The sequence below is a fragment of the Nothobranchius furzeri genome, chromosome 11 (genome assembly GCF_043380555.1).
Source record: "Nothobranchius furzeri strain GRZ-AD chromosome 11, NfurGRZ-RIMD1, whole genome shotgun sequence".
NCBI classification, from domain to species: domain Eukaryota; kingdom Metazoa; phylum Chordata; class Actinopteri; order Cyprinodontiformes; family Nothobranchiidae; genus Nothobranchius; species Nothobranchius furzeri.
In genome coordinates, this window is record NC_091751.1 from 28,024,824 (window position 1) to 28,044,344 (window position 19,521).

Sequence of the window (19,521 nt, forward strand, 5' to 3'; positions counted from 1 at the left end):
GTCTCTATACCTGGCCTCGCTCTTTGACTCTCAATGTGGACGGACCAACGCCATTTAGGGACCTCTGAGTGACATGCGGTAGCCCAACAAATATAACATGGAACAAAAAACAAATTTTATGTATTTTAAGAATATCACCCTCGGAACACTATCCTGTACAATACTATAGCAACAATGGAAGAATAAAATGGCCATACTAGATCAATGTGGATCACAACTCTTGAAACAGTGTGGTAGTCAATAAAGAGAAAAGAGCTGCAGATGACGTGCGTCGGCCCGTGCATTGCCTTTGGCTCCCCATTTCAACTGCTCAGTCGTTGGATGAGGCAGGGGGGTCATCGAGATAGCTAATTCACACCTAAAAATATGAATGGGGGGGGGGGGGGGGGGGGCAACCCTTTAGGGGAAGAGAGAGAGGAAACACACCCTTAACCTTAAAGTGAAAGAGGGAAAACCCCTAACCCTACAGAGAAAAAGAGAGAGTGGAAACACACCCTTAATTCTAACCCTAACCCAAGCCCCCATTATTCAGGTCTGAAAGTGAAGCCAACATGGAAGCAACAAAAATTGCAGTTCCACCCTCATCCACTAGGGGCTGGTGTCAGAAGCAAGCAAATCCTCATTGACTCCCATGTTAAAATTACCAATTTCACAGCAGAAATAAACATGTTTACAGCCTGGTACCAAAACATGTTTTTGGTTTAAATGATCTAGTTTACACTCATGACAACTCTGAGGGGGTGAATTTTTTTGTCACTCTTCTGTTTAAGTGTATTAAATGCCTAAAATTCTGAATAATTAATGAGCATCAGACCCATGTGACCGCAGAGCTAGCTCTGGGGAAAGGCCTCTCCGCAATTTTTAGCCTCTCAATTTAGACCATTAGTTGTAGCGTTTGTGCATTCTTTTTGGATATTTTTTGTGCAATTGTTGGACAAAATGACTTTCTATGGCATTAATTGCACTAATAGTGCGTCCAAGGAATCTCCACATAATTTTTTTTGGTAAGTAAAATTATATTTATGTATTTTAGGTCACTGTCGCTCTTGCACTAGCTGAGCTGATTTTAACATGTACTGTTTAACCATGAAATAGAAATTTAATAGGGTAAAACCCAGTGGATTTAACATAATGCTGCACTTTTGAAAATGGGTTGAAATATAACATGTTGGTGGAGCTGGGTTACGACTATCGGTATGGTCTCATCCCACTCAGCGGCAGCGCGGCGCCTGTCTGCTGCGCGGGCTTGCAGAGCTCTCGGATGGAAACCAATGTTTTTCCACCCGGTTCTCCCCAGCAGCATCTCTGCACATCTCTGATCGCAGGGGCGTCTGTCTGGTGCGCGGCTGCTGGCTTGTGGAGTTCTTGGGAGACCTCTGTGTTTTATCTGGTTTTACCCAGCGGTCAGCCCAGCGTATCTCTGACTCAGAAGCTCTGGTGTTGTGCACAGTTACCTTCGGTTGTAGCTACGTAGCTACCTTCGTTAGCTTAGCTCACACCTCCGCGTTAGCTTTGGGTTAGCTTGTAGCTACATCGCTTCAGTTCGAGGAGTGTCGTCATTTGATCCCAGCCTTACAGCCCCACCCTCAGCTCCACCTCTTTTCCCTTTTGTGAAATTGTCTGGTCTTGATGGAACCTGTGACACCGTCAAAATGGCGGTGGTGGCCATCTGCCACTATGGCTTAAACACTTATTATTGGAGCCTATATACACGAATTGTCCAGTATATATGTCAATGCCCTAACCCTACAGGGAGAGAGAGGGAATCCTAACCCTAAAGGGAGAGAGAGAGGGAATCCTAACCCTAAAGGGAGAGAGAGAGAGAGGAGACACACCCTTAACTGTAACCCTAACCCTAAAGTGAAAGAGGGAAAACCCTAACGGTTAGGGTTCTTTTGTTCATCTTCCTCATCATAATGGCAAATTAGATGACAACAGGTGCTCACATCGGTTTGTGCTGCTGAACATGTCTGAACAGCTGGACCACATTGTTGTGTGTCGGGGAGGAAAAATAAAAACTACAGCAGCCTTGAGCTTGTCGCTGCTTGCTGAAGTTATATCAGCTCTGTCTGGAAGTTAGTTGGAAAACTTTCTCTTTCAGTTGTGAACACATTACTGAGTGGTTAAAATCTCTGTTTCTGGCCTTCAACGTTGGAAAATAGCTGAGTAAACTCGGTGTTGAGTGAGAGGAGTGTTTAGTTTGTCCGAAACAGCAGAGCTGCAGACACCGGCAGTGGACGCTGGAGAAAACACAAAGGAGGGGGCGCTTTGGCTCTGCTAATGTCGCAAAGCATCATGGGAGTTGTAGACTTTGTGGTAAAATTGGCCAGTGGGTCAGTTTGAATATATTTTTGATATTTATCTCGCAGGCCACATAAAAATGCTCCACGGGCCTTGTGTCTGACACATGTGTCCTAAAGGGAGAGAGAGAGGAATCAACCCTAACCCCTTCACTAACGGCTCAAGAACAGAATCTGGGGCCTCATTTATCAAGTTTGCTTACGCACAAAACGGGGTCAGAAAACTGCGTAAGCAACTTTCCACGCAAACTTTGGGATTTATGAAAAAAAAACTGCGGGAAAATGTGCGCAACTTTAAGTTGACTAAGGACCTTGCTTACGCACATTTTGGACATGGAGAGCACCTGCGATAAAATTATGAAATACTGCAGCATTATCACTTGTACTGCTTCGTTTTCACACAGAACAACACCCCCCACACTCACGCGTGCGCGCGCACACACACACACACACACACACACACACACACACACACACACAGCCTGAAGCGCAAAATACGGAATGCAGAATATCAGCAGGGGAACAGATTGAGACAGAATGTCATGCGTCTGTGACAGTGTGTGTGTCCTGTCACTGTGACTCGATTGATCATCCGCCCTGGCTACTTGTACAGGGGAGATCTCCGTTTGGCTGACTGGTTAGCGCGCGTGACTTTCACCCGGGAGTCTGGGGATTGATTGGACCATTTTTTTTATATCCGCCACAGATCTCTCTGAGGAATTCACAACATTGACAGCTTCAGCAACGCTGTGCCACTCCGTGGATTTTCTCTTATTTGTTTTGAAAAAGCACTTCCTTTCATTTCTCCACCTCACCCACAAGTACCTCAATTTCTGCTTCTGTGAAATGGCGCTTTCTTGATCTGCCTTGATCTACGGTCGCCATGTCATTGGCAGAGCGCTGCAACAGCCGGCTTATGTATATGCATGAGATCCACAAGGCACTTTGCATTGACTATTTATGGCAGTAATGGGCGTGGTGAGGGTGGGATGTCACTAAAATGCAGATGAGAAACATTCTCGTTAGTCTCTGATTTATGAAGCAGAGATTGCGTGCAGCTGTGCGTGCTCCGTGTTTGATAGATCACAAACCTACTTGGCGTAAGTACTTTTTTTTTGCTGAACTTAAGTACGGTTTTAGTACGGATTCTACGCAATGTTTGATAAATGAGACCCCTGGTGATTAAGGAAAAAAAGCATTCATAATACAAGAAACTAAATTTGTTCTGTTCATGTTTTATATGTATTTACATGTATTATAAAGTAAAATAGTAAATAAGCTTCCATTGAATCATAATGGGGAGTTCCTTCATCTTCATGGGAAAGACATTCTGAGTGATTTTCCTGATGTCAGCTAAACCTCATCGACCACCCTGACTTCCCTTCATCTCTCTCAGTACCCTCAGCTCTGCTCCACATAAAGTCATCATAAAATATAATAATAAAATATTTAAGTTGTGTCCTGGGTTTTGTTCTGTGAAGCTATGAGACTAAATGTGAGATCACTTTTTCCAGTTCCAGAAGCCTTTTTTCTCTCTTCCCTCTGTGTATTTATTTTTCTGTGGTTTTGGGAAGTTGTAGCAGCAATTTTATTGACATCCTGTGTGTGTTCTTCTTCTTACCCTCTTGCTGGTCCCCGCCTCTGCTTTTTCTCCTGATTTATACACAAAAAGCACCAGGAATAATTAATAAACTTTTTTTACATTATTTCTTTTGCTGAACAATAAATAAGCTCTTGTAGCAGTTAGGTATGCTCCTCTGGTCTAGCTTTTTCAATATTAGCCTTGTCTTTGATGCTGCTAAGATAAAATAATGAAGATTAAAACAACAACTTTTCATGTTTTATCTTTTGTCTGTAAGGCTTCCTCGTTGTTTAAGACGTAGGAGTTACGGTCTAGATGGCTATGAGCCTCCTGTCACCCTCCTGACTATACACAACCCTATTACTCTCACTGGGCTGGGCACTGTGTACGTCCACACACACACACACACACACACACACACACACACACACACACACACTCGCACGCACGCGCGCACACACACACACGCACGCACACACACAACACATGCACACACACACACGCACGCACGCACACACACACAAGCATGCATGCACACACACACACGCACGTGCATGCACGCACACACACAGAAAGGAAGATATACACATCTTGCTAATAAAATAATCTGATTACTTATTTTACAAATACTTTATCATATGAATACAGACGGCTACAACAGGAGAAAATCTAAAACGCTATAAAATCATAACTGAAAAGAAAATTTGTGCTCTGAGGTTGAGTGGAGTCCTTGTGAGTTGTCAGTGTATTACCTGCTGTACAGCAGACCCAGTTTAAAGGACTGGGGGGTGAACATCTAACTGGGAATCAAACAAATGGGACTCAGGGTAGAACAAACAAACAAAATGAGCTCAGCTCACTGGCCTAGTGGTAGTGTGTCTGCCCTGAGACTGGGAGATCGACCATTGGAAGAAAAAAAAAAAGGGGGCGCAACACCTACCTGCTTGACACTCATCATTAAGGGGTTGGATTGGGGGGTTAAACCACCAAAGGGTTCCCGAGGGCAGCTGTGTCTGCAGCTCACCGCTCCCGCCGGGGATGGGTCAAATGTGGAGAACAAATTTCACACACATCAGTGTACGTGACATCTGATGGAACTTTGACTTCAATGAAACATTCCAAGAAAGCCCATGACTTATAACTTAGAGCTTGTAGTTAATATACGTATTAATACAACGATTAAATTAGCAGAAAATTCAAGATGTTGATAAAGATCAAAACCATGACTGGTGAAACTTTCCAAGCAGATGCTTTGATGTGGATTTCAAAGTAACAATATGTATTTCCCCTTGGCGATGTTGGCCATTAGGGTCAAAACTCCCTGCGAGCACAACCTCCAGCAACAAGACAAGCACCTCACACTCCTTTTATCACCGACAATGAGTGAGGAGGTAAATGTGTAAAACAACGTTTATGAATGGTAAGTTTTATAACCGTTTGTTACAAACTAATAAATGCATTTTATCCTCATGGGCTCCCATAGAAGGAAACATGGTGTCTACTCTGACGTCGCCCAGAGAATTAAACCCACCCCCATATATATTAGACTCAAGTTTTACTTATATATGTTATGAAGTTTTTCAGGAACTGGACATCCTTTGATTCATTTTCAACATTTCGATGGATATTTCCAGAGATTAACAATAAAAACTAGACATTGTCTTTAAAAGACGGTTCTGTTGGTTTTGCAGAACATGTTTCTACCGTCAGCCGTTCTACCATCCTGTTGCATGTTCGTACTTGTTTTTCTCTAACATTTAGCTGTAATTGGTCACTTGATGCCTTAAAACACCACTATTGTGTGCAAAAATTTAAAAGGAGTTAATGCTATTAGCTTGAGTTTTCGTCTACCCCAGGTAAGACACTTATTACGTATGCGTACCATACCCCATTTAAAACCTGAACTGTCCCTTTAAAAAGTGTTTTCATTGAAATGTATAAGATTTGTAACAAAGTTGAAGTACGGCTAAACGTATTTACTTAAATTAAACATGACTACCCCTAACCGTAAGCTTTAATCCTAACCCACTTCATTTCATTAAGTTGTTTTTAATAGACATCCAATTTTGACCTCTTTAAGCATTGCTAACAAGTTCCATAACATCCTACACACAGTCGATAGCTGGTTGTCATCACCTGACCTGCACACACCCATAAAGAAGTCAGAGGATCAAACCTCAAGGTGATTATTTATTGACAGCAACACAATCTGCTCATCTCATTTAAAAACACTGACTAATCAGGTCAGAGAGGTATTACCGGATGAATGAGAAGGAAACACACTGAACACACCCCTCTGAGTAAAGTATGTCAGTAAAGAAGACCTTTATCTGCCATCGTCATGGTTACAGGGGACTCAGATGTGGGAACTTAGGAGACCAATGATGGGAATCCACCTCAGCAACCAAATTCAGCGTTTACACTCAAGGTTAAAGCGAGTGTGCTTTGGGACATGTTGGTTCCTTGGGAACAATTCTGATCCTTCATCCTTGAGTCCGTCTACTCGAGTCAGCGTGAAAATCACAAACTCAAAGCAGAAGTGCAGAAAGGCTCTCAGAAATGCCTCTGAGAGATTTCATAGATGTCCGCTGGGCTGTGAGGGATGAACTTCGATCCATGAGGGGATTTAACCATGGTTGTGCGTCTCTGACTGGTGGAACACCTCAGGTTTTATGACCTGCTGCCATTTGGGGCTTCGGGACCGAGCAGAGTGACGGCCACAAAACTAATTAGGCTTGACCATCGGGGGTGGGGGGTAAGGAAGGAGGGGATTTGTGGATTGTGAATGGGTCTGCACAAGTGAATGAGTTAGTGGAGCGGTTGATGTGTGCCATGGGCCGCTGGACGTGTGAGTTCTGAACTTGGAGGATTGCGTCAGGTTTGCTCTCCATTAAAGACTCCACACACACTTTCATGTTGGGGCCGCAGAGCCTGGAAACTCTGACACAGCCAATACCCCCCCCCCCCCCCCCCACACACACACACACACACACACACAGACACACACACTGCTCCTAGACTCAGACTCAACCAAACACTCCTTTATCGTCTTATTCCTCTGACCCTCCCTCTCCTCCTCTTCATCAGAGGATCATGAAGATGAATGGTTGTGCGTAGATATGAGGGTCCAGTTGTGGGAGGGTGGGGGTGGCGTATTTGGTGTCAGAAGTGGAATGTGTGTGAACTGCAGACCGCTTCCTATAAATCAGGCAGACAAGTGGGAGGAGGAGGCAAAGAAGAGGAGAGGGAAAGCAGGGCAGCAAGGGAGTGATAGGAAGTATGACAAGATGAATGGGAGATGAGTGAGGGAGGAGATACAGGTGCAAGAGAGGCGCTGTTGAGGGTTACGATTGGCCAAGTGAGAGTAATGACACATGGGGGACGTCACCAATGTTCAAACGGTAGAAAACTGTCTCTTAAATCCTAGAAAAACAACCTTTGATTGTTTGAGGTAGGGCTGGGAGATACCGCCTAAAATCAGTGTCATGATACGTTGAGGATTTCACCTTGACAACGAAAGATGGACGATAACTACATGAACGCGCAGAAACAAAAGTTTGGGCTGCCACATGTTTTACGTATGTTTTATGTTTTCAAGTGACTCAAGGTGGTACAGCATTTTAAGGGACACGAATGTCACCCACCTGCACATATTTTCATTTTTTAATTAATGAACATATACAACCAACAATGCGGCATTATACTGTAATTAACAATAATTGTAATATAATTTACAATAGAAATTACCATCATATTTCTGCTTGACTAACAGAATGAGCATGATAGATTTTTGTCAAATGTGTTGCTGTGCCTTATAGAAAAAACACCTTATGGTACCATAACCTGAGCCTTAGTTATCAGTTTATGTATATAAATGCCAAATCACGACCAGGGACGTCTCAATGTACTTCACGAAGTAAACATTCTAATACAGGTCAGTTCATTAAGCCAATCAGTAAAGTTTCCTATATAAGGAACCCAGCAGGTTGCATCAAGTCACTGACTAGTGTCAGAGTCTTTACAGCAATCCTCATACTAAGCAAGCATGTAGCGACAACAGGTAAACTAGTAGTAGCACATTCCATGTTAAAGAAAGTAGAATGTTATCAGGAGAGGGAGCATGTTAAGTGGTTAGCGGCAGTGTGCTAGCCGATGGCCCCCACCTTGGGGGCACCACAGCTAAGCACATGGATGTAGCAGACAACCACTTGTCTTGAAGCGTGTTTCCAATTAGAACAGTCCATATGCTCATCTATTGGCTCTGCTACTTGCTAACATGTGATTGTCCGTTCTTGACACCTGTGTACTTGACAGTTCTGCATACCTGACATTGCCTACAAGAGCCTCTAGGCGGTAGTTTTATCCATATTGTTGTATACTTACTGTAAAGAGCTCCCCAGTCCTCATGTTGGTTGTGTGAAATAACCGGGGCACAGATTATGAACTCAGCTGAAAAGTACATGAAGTACCAGAGAATATGGGCTGATATAAATGATCGCAAACAAATTACTTTGTTTTGGTGGAGCGATTTTGAGAATATAAGAGCGGCCGTGCGCAGGACGCAGCTGGAGTAATTGAGCCATTACCTCTCTGCTCATAGAATGCCAGCAAAGCTGAGTCCATAAATGACGTAATATATGTTTATTTATTTGGCAGACGCTTTTATCCAAAGCGACTTACAATTTATAACCTATAGGGCGTGTTGTGATCTGTGGGAGAAACCGGAGTACCTGGAGGAAATCCACGCATGCATGGGGAGAACACGCAACTCCACGCAGAAAGGCCGCAGCCAAGCAGAGTTTCGAACCTGCAACCTTCGTGCTGCGAGGCAACAGTGCTAACCACTGCGCCACCATGCAGCCTTTATATGTGGATACTGGATCTTTTTTCAGGCTTCCCCAAATTTGAATTTTTAGGAAACCCACATCTTGATTATGGGTTTAAAAATGCATTGTAGTTACCGCGTTACTGACAATTTTACCAAGTAAATATTACCATTTTCTTTGCCTGTAATGCCTTACATTACCACATTACAGCAAAAATGCATTACAGTAATTAATGACTTTTGTACCGCGTTACTCCCAACACTAACTCTGGATAGACTAGCCTTTTAGATGCAGGCATGTTGAAGGCAGAGCAAGGGAGAGCCATCTTTACCGACTACCTCCCTCTACTCCCCCACTTCTCCAGATGGGCTAACATCAGATTTTAACCATAGGCCCTATCAAATAAAAATGTTTTAAGCCTAGTCTTAAAAGTAGACAAGGTGTCTGCCTCACAGACTAAAGCTGGGAGTTGGTTCCACAGGGGAGGAGCCTGATCGCTAAAAGATCTGCCCCTCATCCTATTTTTAGATATTCTAGGAACCACCAGTAAGCCTGCAGTCTGAGAGCGACGTGCTCTCTTAGGGACCACTGATGTATGATTGAGCTTGAATATTAATTAGTTATGGTAAATGGCCTTTATTTGTGTAGCACCTTTGATGGTTCTGCAACTCCCCAAGGTGCTTCACAAAACAATCAGTCATCCACCCATTCACACCCAGCTGCCCTGGTGGTGTGGCGCACCGACAGAAGCGAGCCTGCCAAGCACAACCGACACCAGTCCCCCCGACCACCACCAGCAGTCAGGGTGGGTTAAGTGTCTTTCCCAAGGACTCAACAGCAGAATTCTCCTTAGTGTGTTGACTATTCTTCTGAAAGCCACTGGTGTTCCTCTGCTGATTGCTTTATTAAGTGTCAGAACAACTAATGACATGTTTATTTTTCTTGTTAATAATCCAGTTCTCTGTTGATTAACGGAGTCTAGATATTCATAACAACCTCTACTGAGTGCAGATCACTGCCTTTTCCTATTTAAAACGAATCAAGAGCTTCAGATCAGTTTTATTCATGTAAAACACTAAAGTTTTTACCATCTCATATTTATTACCTGTAACATGTATATTTATTTATTCTCATATTGAAAATAAAACCCCCCAAAAACATCCATTCCAGCTTTAATTTCTGTTTCTGCTAGAGGTCTCCTTTGGTATATTCTTGATGTGAATACACATACGAATAGCAATGTTTATTTTATAATCGAATTTCTGTTGAAAATAATTCAAATGTCTCAACAGAAAGCACAGATAGGTGGTAAAAAGCTCCTGACGGTGATATCTGAAGATAAGCAGTTAATTGAAGCTTCTTATCTTTCCTTTTTAAGGCAGCTTCAGATAATCTCCAACTCTTAGCACCCAACAGCTAATTAGACTTCCCACTGAAAGGCTGGAGGACGTGTGTGTGTGTGATAGGGTAAAGAAAACACACAGGTCCTTAGTGCTGTCGCTCGGCACCTCATCACTCAACACTCACAGATTAGCACTGAACAGTTTTGGAGGGTAAAAATTCTCCACACAAATCCAACTGGTGAAAGTTTCAGGCCGTACACCTCCAGCTTCAGCCCTCACCCCTAATAAAACTCCTCAGACACACCCGAGTTTAATTATAAAAGCACTCGCTAGAAAAACAAACACCCGTGGTCTGGGAATTGAATATTTATTTCACATTTCTGTGGTTTTTGGTTAAAACAGGGAGTGAGTACTCACTAAAGGTTCACCTAAAGTTTAATAAAAGGAATCTGAGCTGATTTTTCTGGGCCGTGTGGCTTTTGTCCTCCAAAACATTAGAAATATGCAGCAGCAGGGCACAGTTTTGTCTCCTAAAGAGAATAAAGACTCTGTCGGTCCAGTCAGACGGTCTGGTCTGTGTAATGATGATGCTGACGGTTTTATCTGAGGTGGTTTTGCGCCACCATCAGGCAGCCAGCTGGAATCACACCACACCTGAATCAGCTCAGAAAACATTCAATCTTCTTTTGTGACCGTTAAGGCACACGGGGATTTCCCTCCGGAGCTGTCTGCAGGCCCGGTCTGCTACTCGACAACAACACTGAGCCGTCTTTGTTCTGCTTCTTAGGCTCAATCTTTCCTTCTCTTCTTAGATTTTACTGGTGTTTGATCTTCGCTGTCATGCTTCCTTTTCTTACCCGTCTTCTCATCTCTACTGAAGTTCTCCACATGACGGATCTCCATCTCCTCCTCCTCTTCTTTAAAATGCTTCTCCTTTTTCTTCTTCTTCTTCTCGCCAGCGCTCGTCTCGTCCCTTGTTCCGTTCAGCTCTGGTGTTGCGTTACAGTCCAGCTGGCTGGGAGGAATTCCTATTTCTCTCTCTGTCGTCTCCTCTTCTTCTTTAAGATGCTTCTCTTTTTTCTTTTTCTTCTTTTTCTTACCACCGTTTTTCTCATCTGTTGTTATGTTCAGCTCTGGTGCAGTGTTGCTGTCCAACAGCTGACTGTCAGGAATTCCTATTTCTCCTTCTGTCTCCTCCTCTTTGATTTCATCTTTCTTCTTCTTCTTCTTCTTCTTTTTCCTGGGCGTGTCATCAGAGGACCCTTGGGTCGGCTCGGTGGAAGGTTCTGCATCCTGTGGTTCTGGCTTGTCCGTGGGAACTCTGGACTCTGAACTCTCACTAATAGCTAGCAGCTCCTGGACTCTGAAACACACAAAAACACAAGACTGAACAGATGGGTCAAAGGTTAGAGTCACAGAAATCTTTTCTACTGTGTCCTGTTGTAACGGCATCATTTTCTGCTACTAAACAAAACACATTAAATTTGTTTTGCTACAATTTTAAAATGTCACAGAGCAGCGAAGCATTTAGAGATCAACAGTTTTAACATAATAGAGATTTTGAAGGGGTCTGCCACCTGGGGCATGGCCCTGTAGGGTGTGAATGGCTCCCCCAAGGGGTGGCCAGAGGTGGCCATAACCACCCTTAGAAAATTCCTGTCTCTAAGGGCGAGCCCAGCCACTCTTCGGAGAAAACTCATTTCGGCCGCTTGTATCCGTGATCTCGTTCTTTCGGTCACTACCCAAAGCTCGTGACCATAGGTGAGGGTAGGAACGTAGACCGACTGGTAAATCGAGAGCTTCGCCTTCTGACTCAGCTCTCTCTTCACCACGACAGACCGGTACAACGCCCGCATCACTGCAGCTGCAGCACCAATCCACCTATCCATCTCACGCTCCAGTTTTCCCTCACTTGTGAACAAAACCCCGAGATACTTAAACTCCTCCACTTGGGGCAGGACCTCATACCTGACCCGAAGAAGGCATTCTACCCTTTTCCAAATCAAGACCATGGTCTCAGATTTAGAGGAGCCGATTCTCATCCCAGCTGCTTCACACTCGGCTGCGAACCGCTCCAGCGAATGCTGAAGATCACTTTCTGATGAAGACAACAGGACCACATCATCTGCAAAAAGCAGAGACCTGATCCTCAGGCCACCAAAACGGATGCCCCCAACACCTTGGCTGAGCCTAGAAATCCTGTCCATAAAGGTTATGAACAGAATCGGTGACAAAGGGCAGCCTTGGCGGAGTCCAACTCTCACTGGGAACGAGCCCGACTCACTGCCGGCAATGCGGACCAAGCTCTGACACCGGTCATACAGGGACCTAACAGCCCGTATCATCGAGCTGCGGCCTAAGGTATCCTGGTGCCAAGAGCACATATGGACACCTTTATGTCTGAGCATGGTGTTCATTATGGACAATCCATGACTGGCACAGAAGTCCAATAACAAAACACCACTCGAATTCAGATCGGGGGGCCATTCCTCCCAACCACACCTCTCCAGGTCTCACTGTCGTTGCCCACGTGAGCGTTAAAGTCCCCCAGCACAACGAGGGAGTCACTGGAAGGAGCGCTTTCCAGCACCCCCTCCAAGGTCTCCAAAAAGGGTGGTTAATCTGAACTGTAGTTTGGTGCATAAGCACAGACCACAGTCAGAACCCGTCCCCCCACACGTAGGCTGAGGGAGGCTACCCTCTCATTCACTGGGGTAAACCCCAACGTTAAGGCACCAAGATGGGGGGCAACTAGTATGCCCACCCCTGCTCGGCACCTCTCAGTGGGAGCTACTCCAGAGTGGTAGAAAGTCCAACCCCTCGCAAGGAAACTGGTTCCAGAGCAAGAGCCGTGCGTTGAGGTGAGTCCGACTATATCTAGTCAGAACCTCTCAACCTCACACACCAACTCAGGCTCCTTCCCCACCAGAGGTGACATTCCATGTGCCAAGAGCCAGCTTCTGTAGCCGAGGATCAGACCGCCAAGGTCCCCGCCCTCGACTACCACCCGTCACACACTGCACCCGACCCATTTGGCCCCTCCCACGAGTGGTGAGCCCATGGGAAGGGTGACGCACGTTTCATCTTCGGGCTGTGTCCAGCTGGGCTCCATGGGTGAAAGCCCATGGCAGGCGCTCGCCAACGTGCCCCACCTCCAGGCCTGGCTCCAGAGGGGGGCCCCGGTGACCCACATCCGGGCAAGGGAACACGGTTTAAATAAAGGTTAAAAGTAATGTATTTTTCTGAAATGTTAGTGAAATGTAAGTTAAATGTTTTGGATACATTTTTAAAAATAAAAACAAATAAAGGAACAATGCAACACATCGCCACAGGCTAAACTCTCCCAGAGTCACCACATGGACCAACTTGGTATGCCACTCCAAATATTTCTTTGGCTCCATCTGGCTACCCCATCAACATTTTCTGGAGGCACGCCTGTAGGGTGCAACTGAATGGTGTGACGTCACACTGCAGCGCCATTATGAATGAGATCACACAGAACAAAAACACATGAGTTTGTTTGTGGCCTTGTGTATTTAACAGTCTTAACACACTGGACTGGAGCTCGTTTATAATGAGTGTCTATGAAGCGAGTTATGGGTTTGCCCGTCTTGGACACACTGGGAGAGCCGTAGGTCATAGCAAAAATCAGTCACACTGAATGAAAAAGACAAAACAACCTGTGTTTTGATACATAATTCATGCCTGTACTCCAGAAAACGTGGGAGTTGCAACCACTTGTTTGAAATTTTTCATCTTTAACCATGTTCTTCTCACACTCTGAGGTCATGTGACCTGGAGGGATGAGAAGGAAAAACATCAAATTATAAACGCTAAATAAATGTTCCTACAGCCAAACCTTTCAGAGTACATTCATACATTTTTCTTCATTTGCAGGGATTTATGTCAGCTTTTAGCCGGCGTAACTCTTATTTAGCTACGACCTATAGCTCTCTCAGGACTCGGCCTAAAATGGCACAGAGCAGACCAAGCATTCTTATTTCCAGTATAACTGCTCGAAAGATCTAAAAATTTACTGAAAACCTAAACTCAGATTTTACAAAAACCGTACAAGATATCCAAAAGCTGTTTCAATTCGAGCCTCGCGTCTCGTGATTCTTTTACACTTTGACTGACGTTTCTAAGCCAAAGCGTTTTCATAAGCTTTCAAACAAACACAAGTTGATTAGGGATTCTCCGTTGTTTTCCAGCAAGTTTTTTTCACGTAGATTTTTACTAATCATGTCCACATGGTAATAGGGTTGCAACAGTTATTGATTTTGGTGGTACAATCTAGGGCTGCTCAATTAATGAATTTTAATCCCAATTACGATCTGAGTTTTGAACGATTATAAAAACTAAACAAGCCGATTATTTGCTCCTCCCGCTTGCGCTGCCCTGAGTTGCAAATGAAGCGCTCCTCCCACAGTGTTGCCAACTTAGCGACTTTGACACAATTTCGAACAGCTTTTCAGACCCCCTTCTTGACTTTTTAAATCTTAAAAGCACCTAGCGAACACCTCAGAATCATCTCTGGTAACCCTTAGCTACTTTCTGGATAACTGTCATTGACATTTCCTGCAGGTTAGCTAAACACCCCGCCTGCGCTCCGGACCGTTCTTCAGGACATTAGGAAAGGGAATGATGTAGTGATGTGTCAGTCGCTAAAGAAAAGGCTCTCAGAGCCGGCTCCCTGTTGGAGTAACCAGAGTGAGTGACACACACACACATACCTGCGGGCTCCTGAGCCGATAAAAATGGCTAAATGTGCCCGTGCGGCACGCTAAACACACGTGCAGCTTGCCCCTGATTGCTGTGAGACCGGGTTGGGGGGTGGGGGGTGCAGCTTTGGTTGGGACAATTATTACGTTAACTGATGGACCTGTAAATAAATAGTTTATAAATAAGGTAGAAATAAGTTTCCTCACGCTGATAACTAATAAATCTCTCTGAGGACACGGTGCTAGTGCACTCTCCTACAGCACCTTGACACGACTAAATACATATTATGCAACATTTTGTGAACATCAATTTATTTGCATTTATTTGTTATAAATGCCACTGCATAATTCTTGCTGTCAGTATTTGCAAGATATTGGTATTTGGGTCTGTACTGGTTAGACTTAAATGAGTTAAACCAAGGTCTATAGCCCTTGGGTCATAGACTATGAGCTATAGGTATATTGGTCTTTTTATACTGGGAATCAGGAGTTATTTTAGTGATCATCTTGTTTCTTATTTATTTTTGTCCTGATTGTGCCCTGAGCAATTTTATGACAGAATAAAAACAAATAAAATCAACATAAATTGAAAAATCGTCCTAAATAATCGAGATCTCAATTTCAGTCACCATAATCGTGATTATTATTTTTGCCATAATCGAGCAGCCCTTGTACAATTATAGTCTGAGAAATAATCGCAGTTTCACGATTACGATTATTTTACATAATTGCTTTCACATCTGTATTAACACGTATAACTCACACACACATTCTATAATGTATCGATAAAAGGCATGATTACATTCTATAAAGGTTTTGAATCCCTGAAAGATCTGTTGTTTCTTTTCAGAGATTTGTCTTAGAAAAATTCACTCTGATGTTTTACCTCCACAGATAAAAGAAGGAAAGAAAACAATCATTTATATAGCGCCTCACAAGATAAAAATGACATAAGCCTGGAGGAGTTCTGCTGCGTGGTGGATTTTCTAATAGGGTTGCAACTAACGACTATTTTAACAGTCGACTAGCCACAGACTACTGAAACGATTAGTCGACTAATCGGATAATTATTACACTTTTCTTAAATTTAGCACGAGACTCGCTGATCTTTGACCGCGGTGGACCAGCAAAGCCTGATATCCTCGGCTTACCTAGTTATAATTTCAATACAAAGCAGGTCGGAGGTGCCTTCATGTTTAAATTGCTCTACCTCGTTTTTCTTGCTAAAAACGCCCAGAAATCTCTGTTAGCTTTGGGTTAGCATGTAGCTAATGACCTGCTGATCTCTGACCGTGGAGAATGAGCTGATCTAAAAGGCCAGGGCTCCTGATCGCAGCGGTTTGGCTCTGCTTGTAGTTTAAAAGTCCCAGTCCATATTAGATCTCCAAAGCCGACCAGCACGACTACAGCCTCACACACAAGTCGGTCGGCTGTGAGAGTGGGCTACCCCACGGTCCCCGGAGCCCTTCTTAACTTCTTGGGTTAGCTAGTAGCCATATTGGTCACAATCCCTGTTGGGAACCTCCCATTTTTGGCTTCAACCTGCTCCCTGGTGGAGCAACAGGTGGGCTATGTTCATATTTTTATATGACGATGATTTCTGTCCATTTAAAATAACAAATAAAAACGTGAAGTTACATTTGGATGGCTGACTTCGTGTATCCTACCATTATTGATAATTTAATGTTCATGAATAATCTGTTTAATTGGTGAGGTCATTAGCAGACATATGAAGAAGTTTTACTTTTTAAAACTCCTAACCCCATTTCACATGTGGGACTATCGGATTCTGTTTCCTTAACAAGAGCAAGACAAAAAGACAAAAGCCTGGGAACTGATGTAACTTCAGTTTTCTGTTTTAAATGTAAATGAAAACAATAACGTGACTTTGACACTGAACCCAGGTGGAAACAGGAACTGATAACATATAAGAAACTAGGGCTGGGCGATATACCGATATTTTTAAAATATCGGTATAATTTTTAAACAAGATATAAGATGACTTTATACCTTTATAACTGGTCAAACTGCTATGCTAGTGACATGTTGCTCCGTCTCTAAGGGGTTATTACATGTATTCTCTCAAGTTTGCTCAATCTGAGAGCCTCTGGGTAAATGTGCTGGTCTAAACTTAGCATGTGGCGTTCTGGTTTTTAATTATTTGGGGACGTTCAACGCCAACGGAGTTCTGTTTTCCGTCCTGCTTGTGTGGAGAGACGAGTCAAACCCCTCCCTCCCCTGTGTAATGAGGAAACATCTACGGAAAGCCGGAGTGGGCAAATTACTTCAAACATATAGTAAGGGTTTGAATAGTAAACTATAGGGTTAACGTTTTATTTTGAAGGCGAGCTCAACGGGTGAGAAATGTTGCTCCGGGTTTTCCGCTGTGGTTTGTTATGCTAATAAATACTCCCGTTACGAGCAATTCTGTTGAAAAAGTTAAGAGTTTGTAAGGCGTGGGTTACGGCGACAGTAGCTCAAATATATTACTCATAAAAGAGCAACCAGAGACTCTGAGTCATTACAGTATAATCGCTGATATGAGTCAACACTGATAGATTCCAGCCATGTTTGCCCTGATAACTAATAACTCTATGGTGCATGACCCATGTGACCTTCAGTAGATGCAATTGCATCATCTACCTGAATCCTCTTGCAAAGGCTTACGTCTCGGCCTGGCCGCTCCGGTCATCACAGGATCGTCGGCTAGCAGTGCCTACACCACGCTCAGGACAATCCAGGCTCTTCTCATGCATCGTTCCACAAATGTGGAATGACCTTCCAAGCACTACCAGAACAGCGGCTTCTTTTTCAATTTTCAAGAAACTCCTGAAGACCCTGCTCTTCAGAGAGCATCTTCTTAACTAGCACCTTTCCTGCACCCGTCCCTCCCTCTAACGTCCACTCCTTTGTTCCCTCCTCTCCATGACTGATGTCAATGTTGTTGTTGTTATTGTTGTTGTTAGCCTCAAGGGCTACATGCCGATTATCACTTGTAAGTCGCTTTGGACAAAAGCGTCTGCTAAATACATAAACATCATCATAAATTTAGCCTAACATGATAGATTTTTGTTATGGACAAGAAATAAACGATATGGGCCACCTCTAGATGAAATCTAAATCATTTTACATTACTAATAAATATATAATAAAAAAGTCCCTGTGGGACATTTGATACACCTCTAGCTCTCAACTGTGTACGTGTGTGAGTGTGTGTGTGTGTGTGTGTGTGTGTGTGTGTGTGTGTGTGTGTGTGTGAGTGTGTGTGTTAGCAGACAGTTGTACCAGTGTTTCTAAAGCTCAGACTGGTTGAGAATAGGCACTAAGGTTAAAGTTGGACAAGAATCAATACATTTTTATGCATTTAATCTACTGATGTATGTTTATAATTTCTCAAGACAGCTTGAAGTGAGTTAACTTGGAAATACTTTACAGGAGGAAAAATATTGAGATATACATCGTATATCGGAATTCAGCTAAAAGATAGAGGAATAAGTTTGGGTCCATATCGCCCAGCCCTAAAACAAACCATCAACTCAGCATCAGCACCTACTCACCTGGTCCGGCCCAGCTGTCCCCTGATCAGCAGAACTCCTGCAGCATCAGCATCGAGCGCGGTCACCTTAAACTCCAGCTCTGTCCCGACTTTAGGACCAGCGTCCCTCCAGGTCTCTATGGACACCAGAGTTGGCCTGGGAATGCTGGCATTGAAACAACTGTGCACGAGGCAGCCAACATGGCTCACTCCCAGTTTATTCACTTTACCCTGTAGAAAACAAACCAACGACAGCAATTGGTGCTACTGAGATGACTTCTGATTAATTCTGTCCATCTTACCAGGAGTTTCTGTCCCCTTTTGGGCTGAAATACAATGAAGCTGGCTTCTATGTCCATGTGGATGTAGCCGCTGTCATTGTAGATGTCCCCATTTCTTCCCAAAATCCTAATGTTGTCATAGGCTAACAGCACTCCATTCAAACTGGAAGACACAAAACCAACAGCTTTAACTGGAACGGGAATACCAGCAGTTTTCCAAGCATACTATGACACAATCCTGACTCCATCTTTGACTTGAGCTCAAATAAACCTCCTGATGTTGAAGATATGTTACGCTGCTGATTCCAGTTGTTTAAAAAAAGATCAAATAGTTCATTTAAAACACAAAGAATACACCTTTAGCTGTCAGCTGACTGCCATAAAATGCAAGCACAGTGATTAAATCAGGCAATCCCGCCTGTGCTCGTCTTTCTACCTCTGGGAAAACTTCAGCAGCTCTCCGTCCAGCTCCTCCTGGATGCCAGTCTTCTTCTTGTTCAAGTACTGCGGCGCCAGAGCGACGTGTCTCCGGTGGGAGTTCAGCACCAGACACGAGTACGGCACCGGCAGGAGCTCCGACGCGGCCGCGAAGGAGGGGACCACGCAGCCCGCATCTCTGTCCGGAGCAGAGGACGGCTTCACCGGGGCGCCAGCAGCGCTCATATTGTTGGACAAGTCCACATGTTTTGGATCCTCCACAGCATGCTCGAAGTTCGCCATGCTGCCAGAGGACCGGAAGACAAACAACCGAGACTGTCGTGTTGAAGTTAGCGACTAAACCTTTATGCTGCCCCCTGCTGGCTCGGAGGTTCACTGGAGCAGCGCTCTTTGGGAGACCGTGAGCTAATAAGTACAAAAGATGTATTATATAGAAGATATTCAATTTTGTGATGATAAATGCAATAATAAGTTTCTAAGATCTTCATTAAGGAA

The 19,521-nt window shown here is 43.9% G+C and overlaps 1 protein-coding gene across 1 annotated transcript; it reads right to left on the reverse strand.

The window, feature by feature from the left end:
- Positions 1–10,402: 10,402 nt before the first annotated feature.
- On the reverse strand, positions 10,403–19,353 carry polr1f (RNA polymerase I subunit F). Its single transcript, XM_015955873.3, has 4 exons — positions 19,025–19,353; positions 18,610–18,751; positions 18,330–18,538; positions 10,403–11,414 (listed from the first exon to the last, which is right to left on the reverse strand). The coding sequence occupies exons 1-4, from the start codon at positions 19,306–19,308 to the stop codon at positions 10,841–10,843; spliced, it is 1,209 nt and encodes a 402-aa protein (XP_015811359.3). The 5' UTR covers positions 19,309–19,353; the 3' UTR covers positions 10,403–10,840.
- Positions 19,354–19,521: the final 168 nt, after the last annotated feature.

Coding starts and splice junctions, on each gene's coding strand:
- polr1f (XM_015955873.3), bottom strand. CDS start 19,308: ATGGCGAACTTCGAGCATGCTGTGGAGGATCCAAAACATGTGGACTTG. Junction 18,752..19,024: donor CTGCTGAAGTTTTCCCAGAG/GTAGAAAGACGA, acceptor TGTGTCTTCCAG/TTTGAATGGAGTGCTGTTAG. Junction 18,539..18,609: donor AAAGGGGACAGAAACTCCTG/GTAAGATGGACA, acceptor TGTTTTCTACAG/GGTAAAGTGAATAAACTGGG.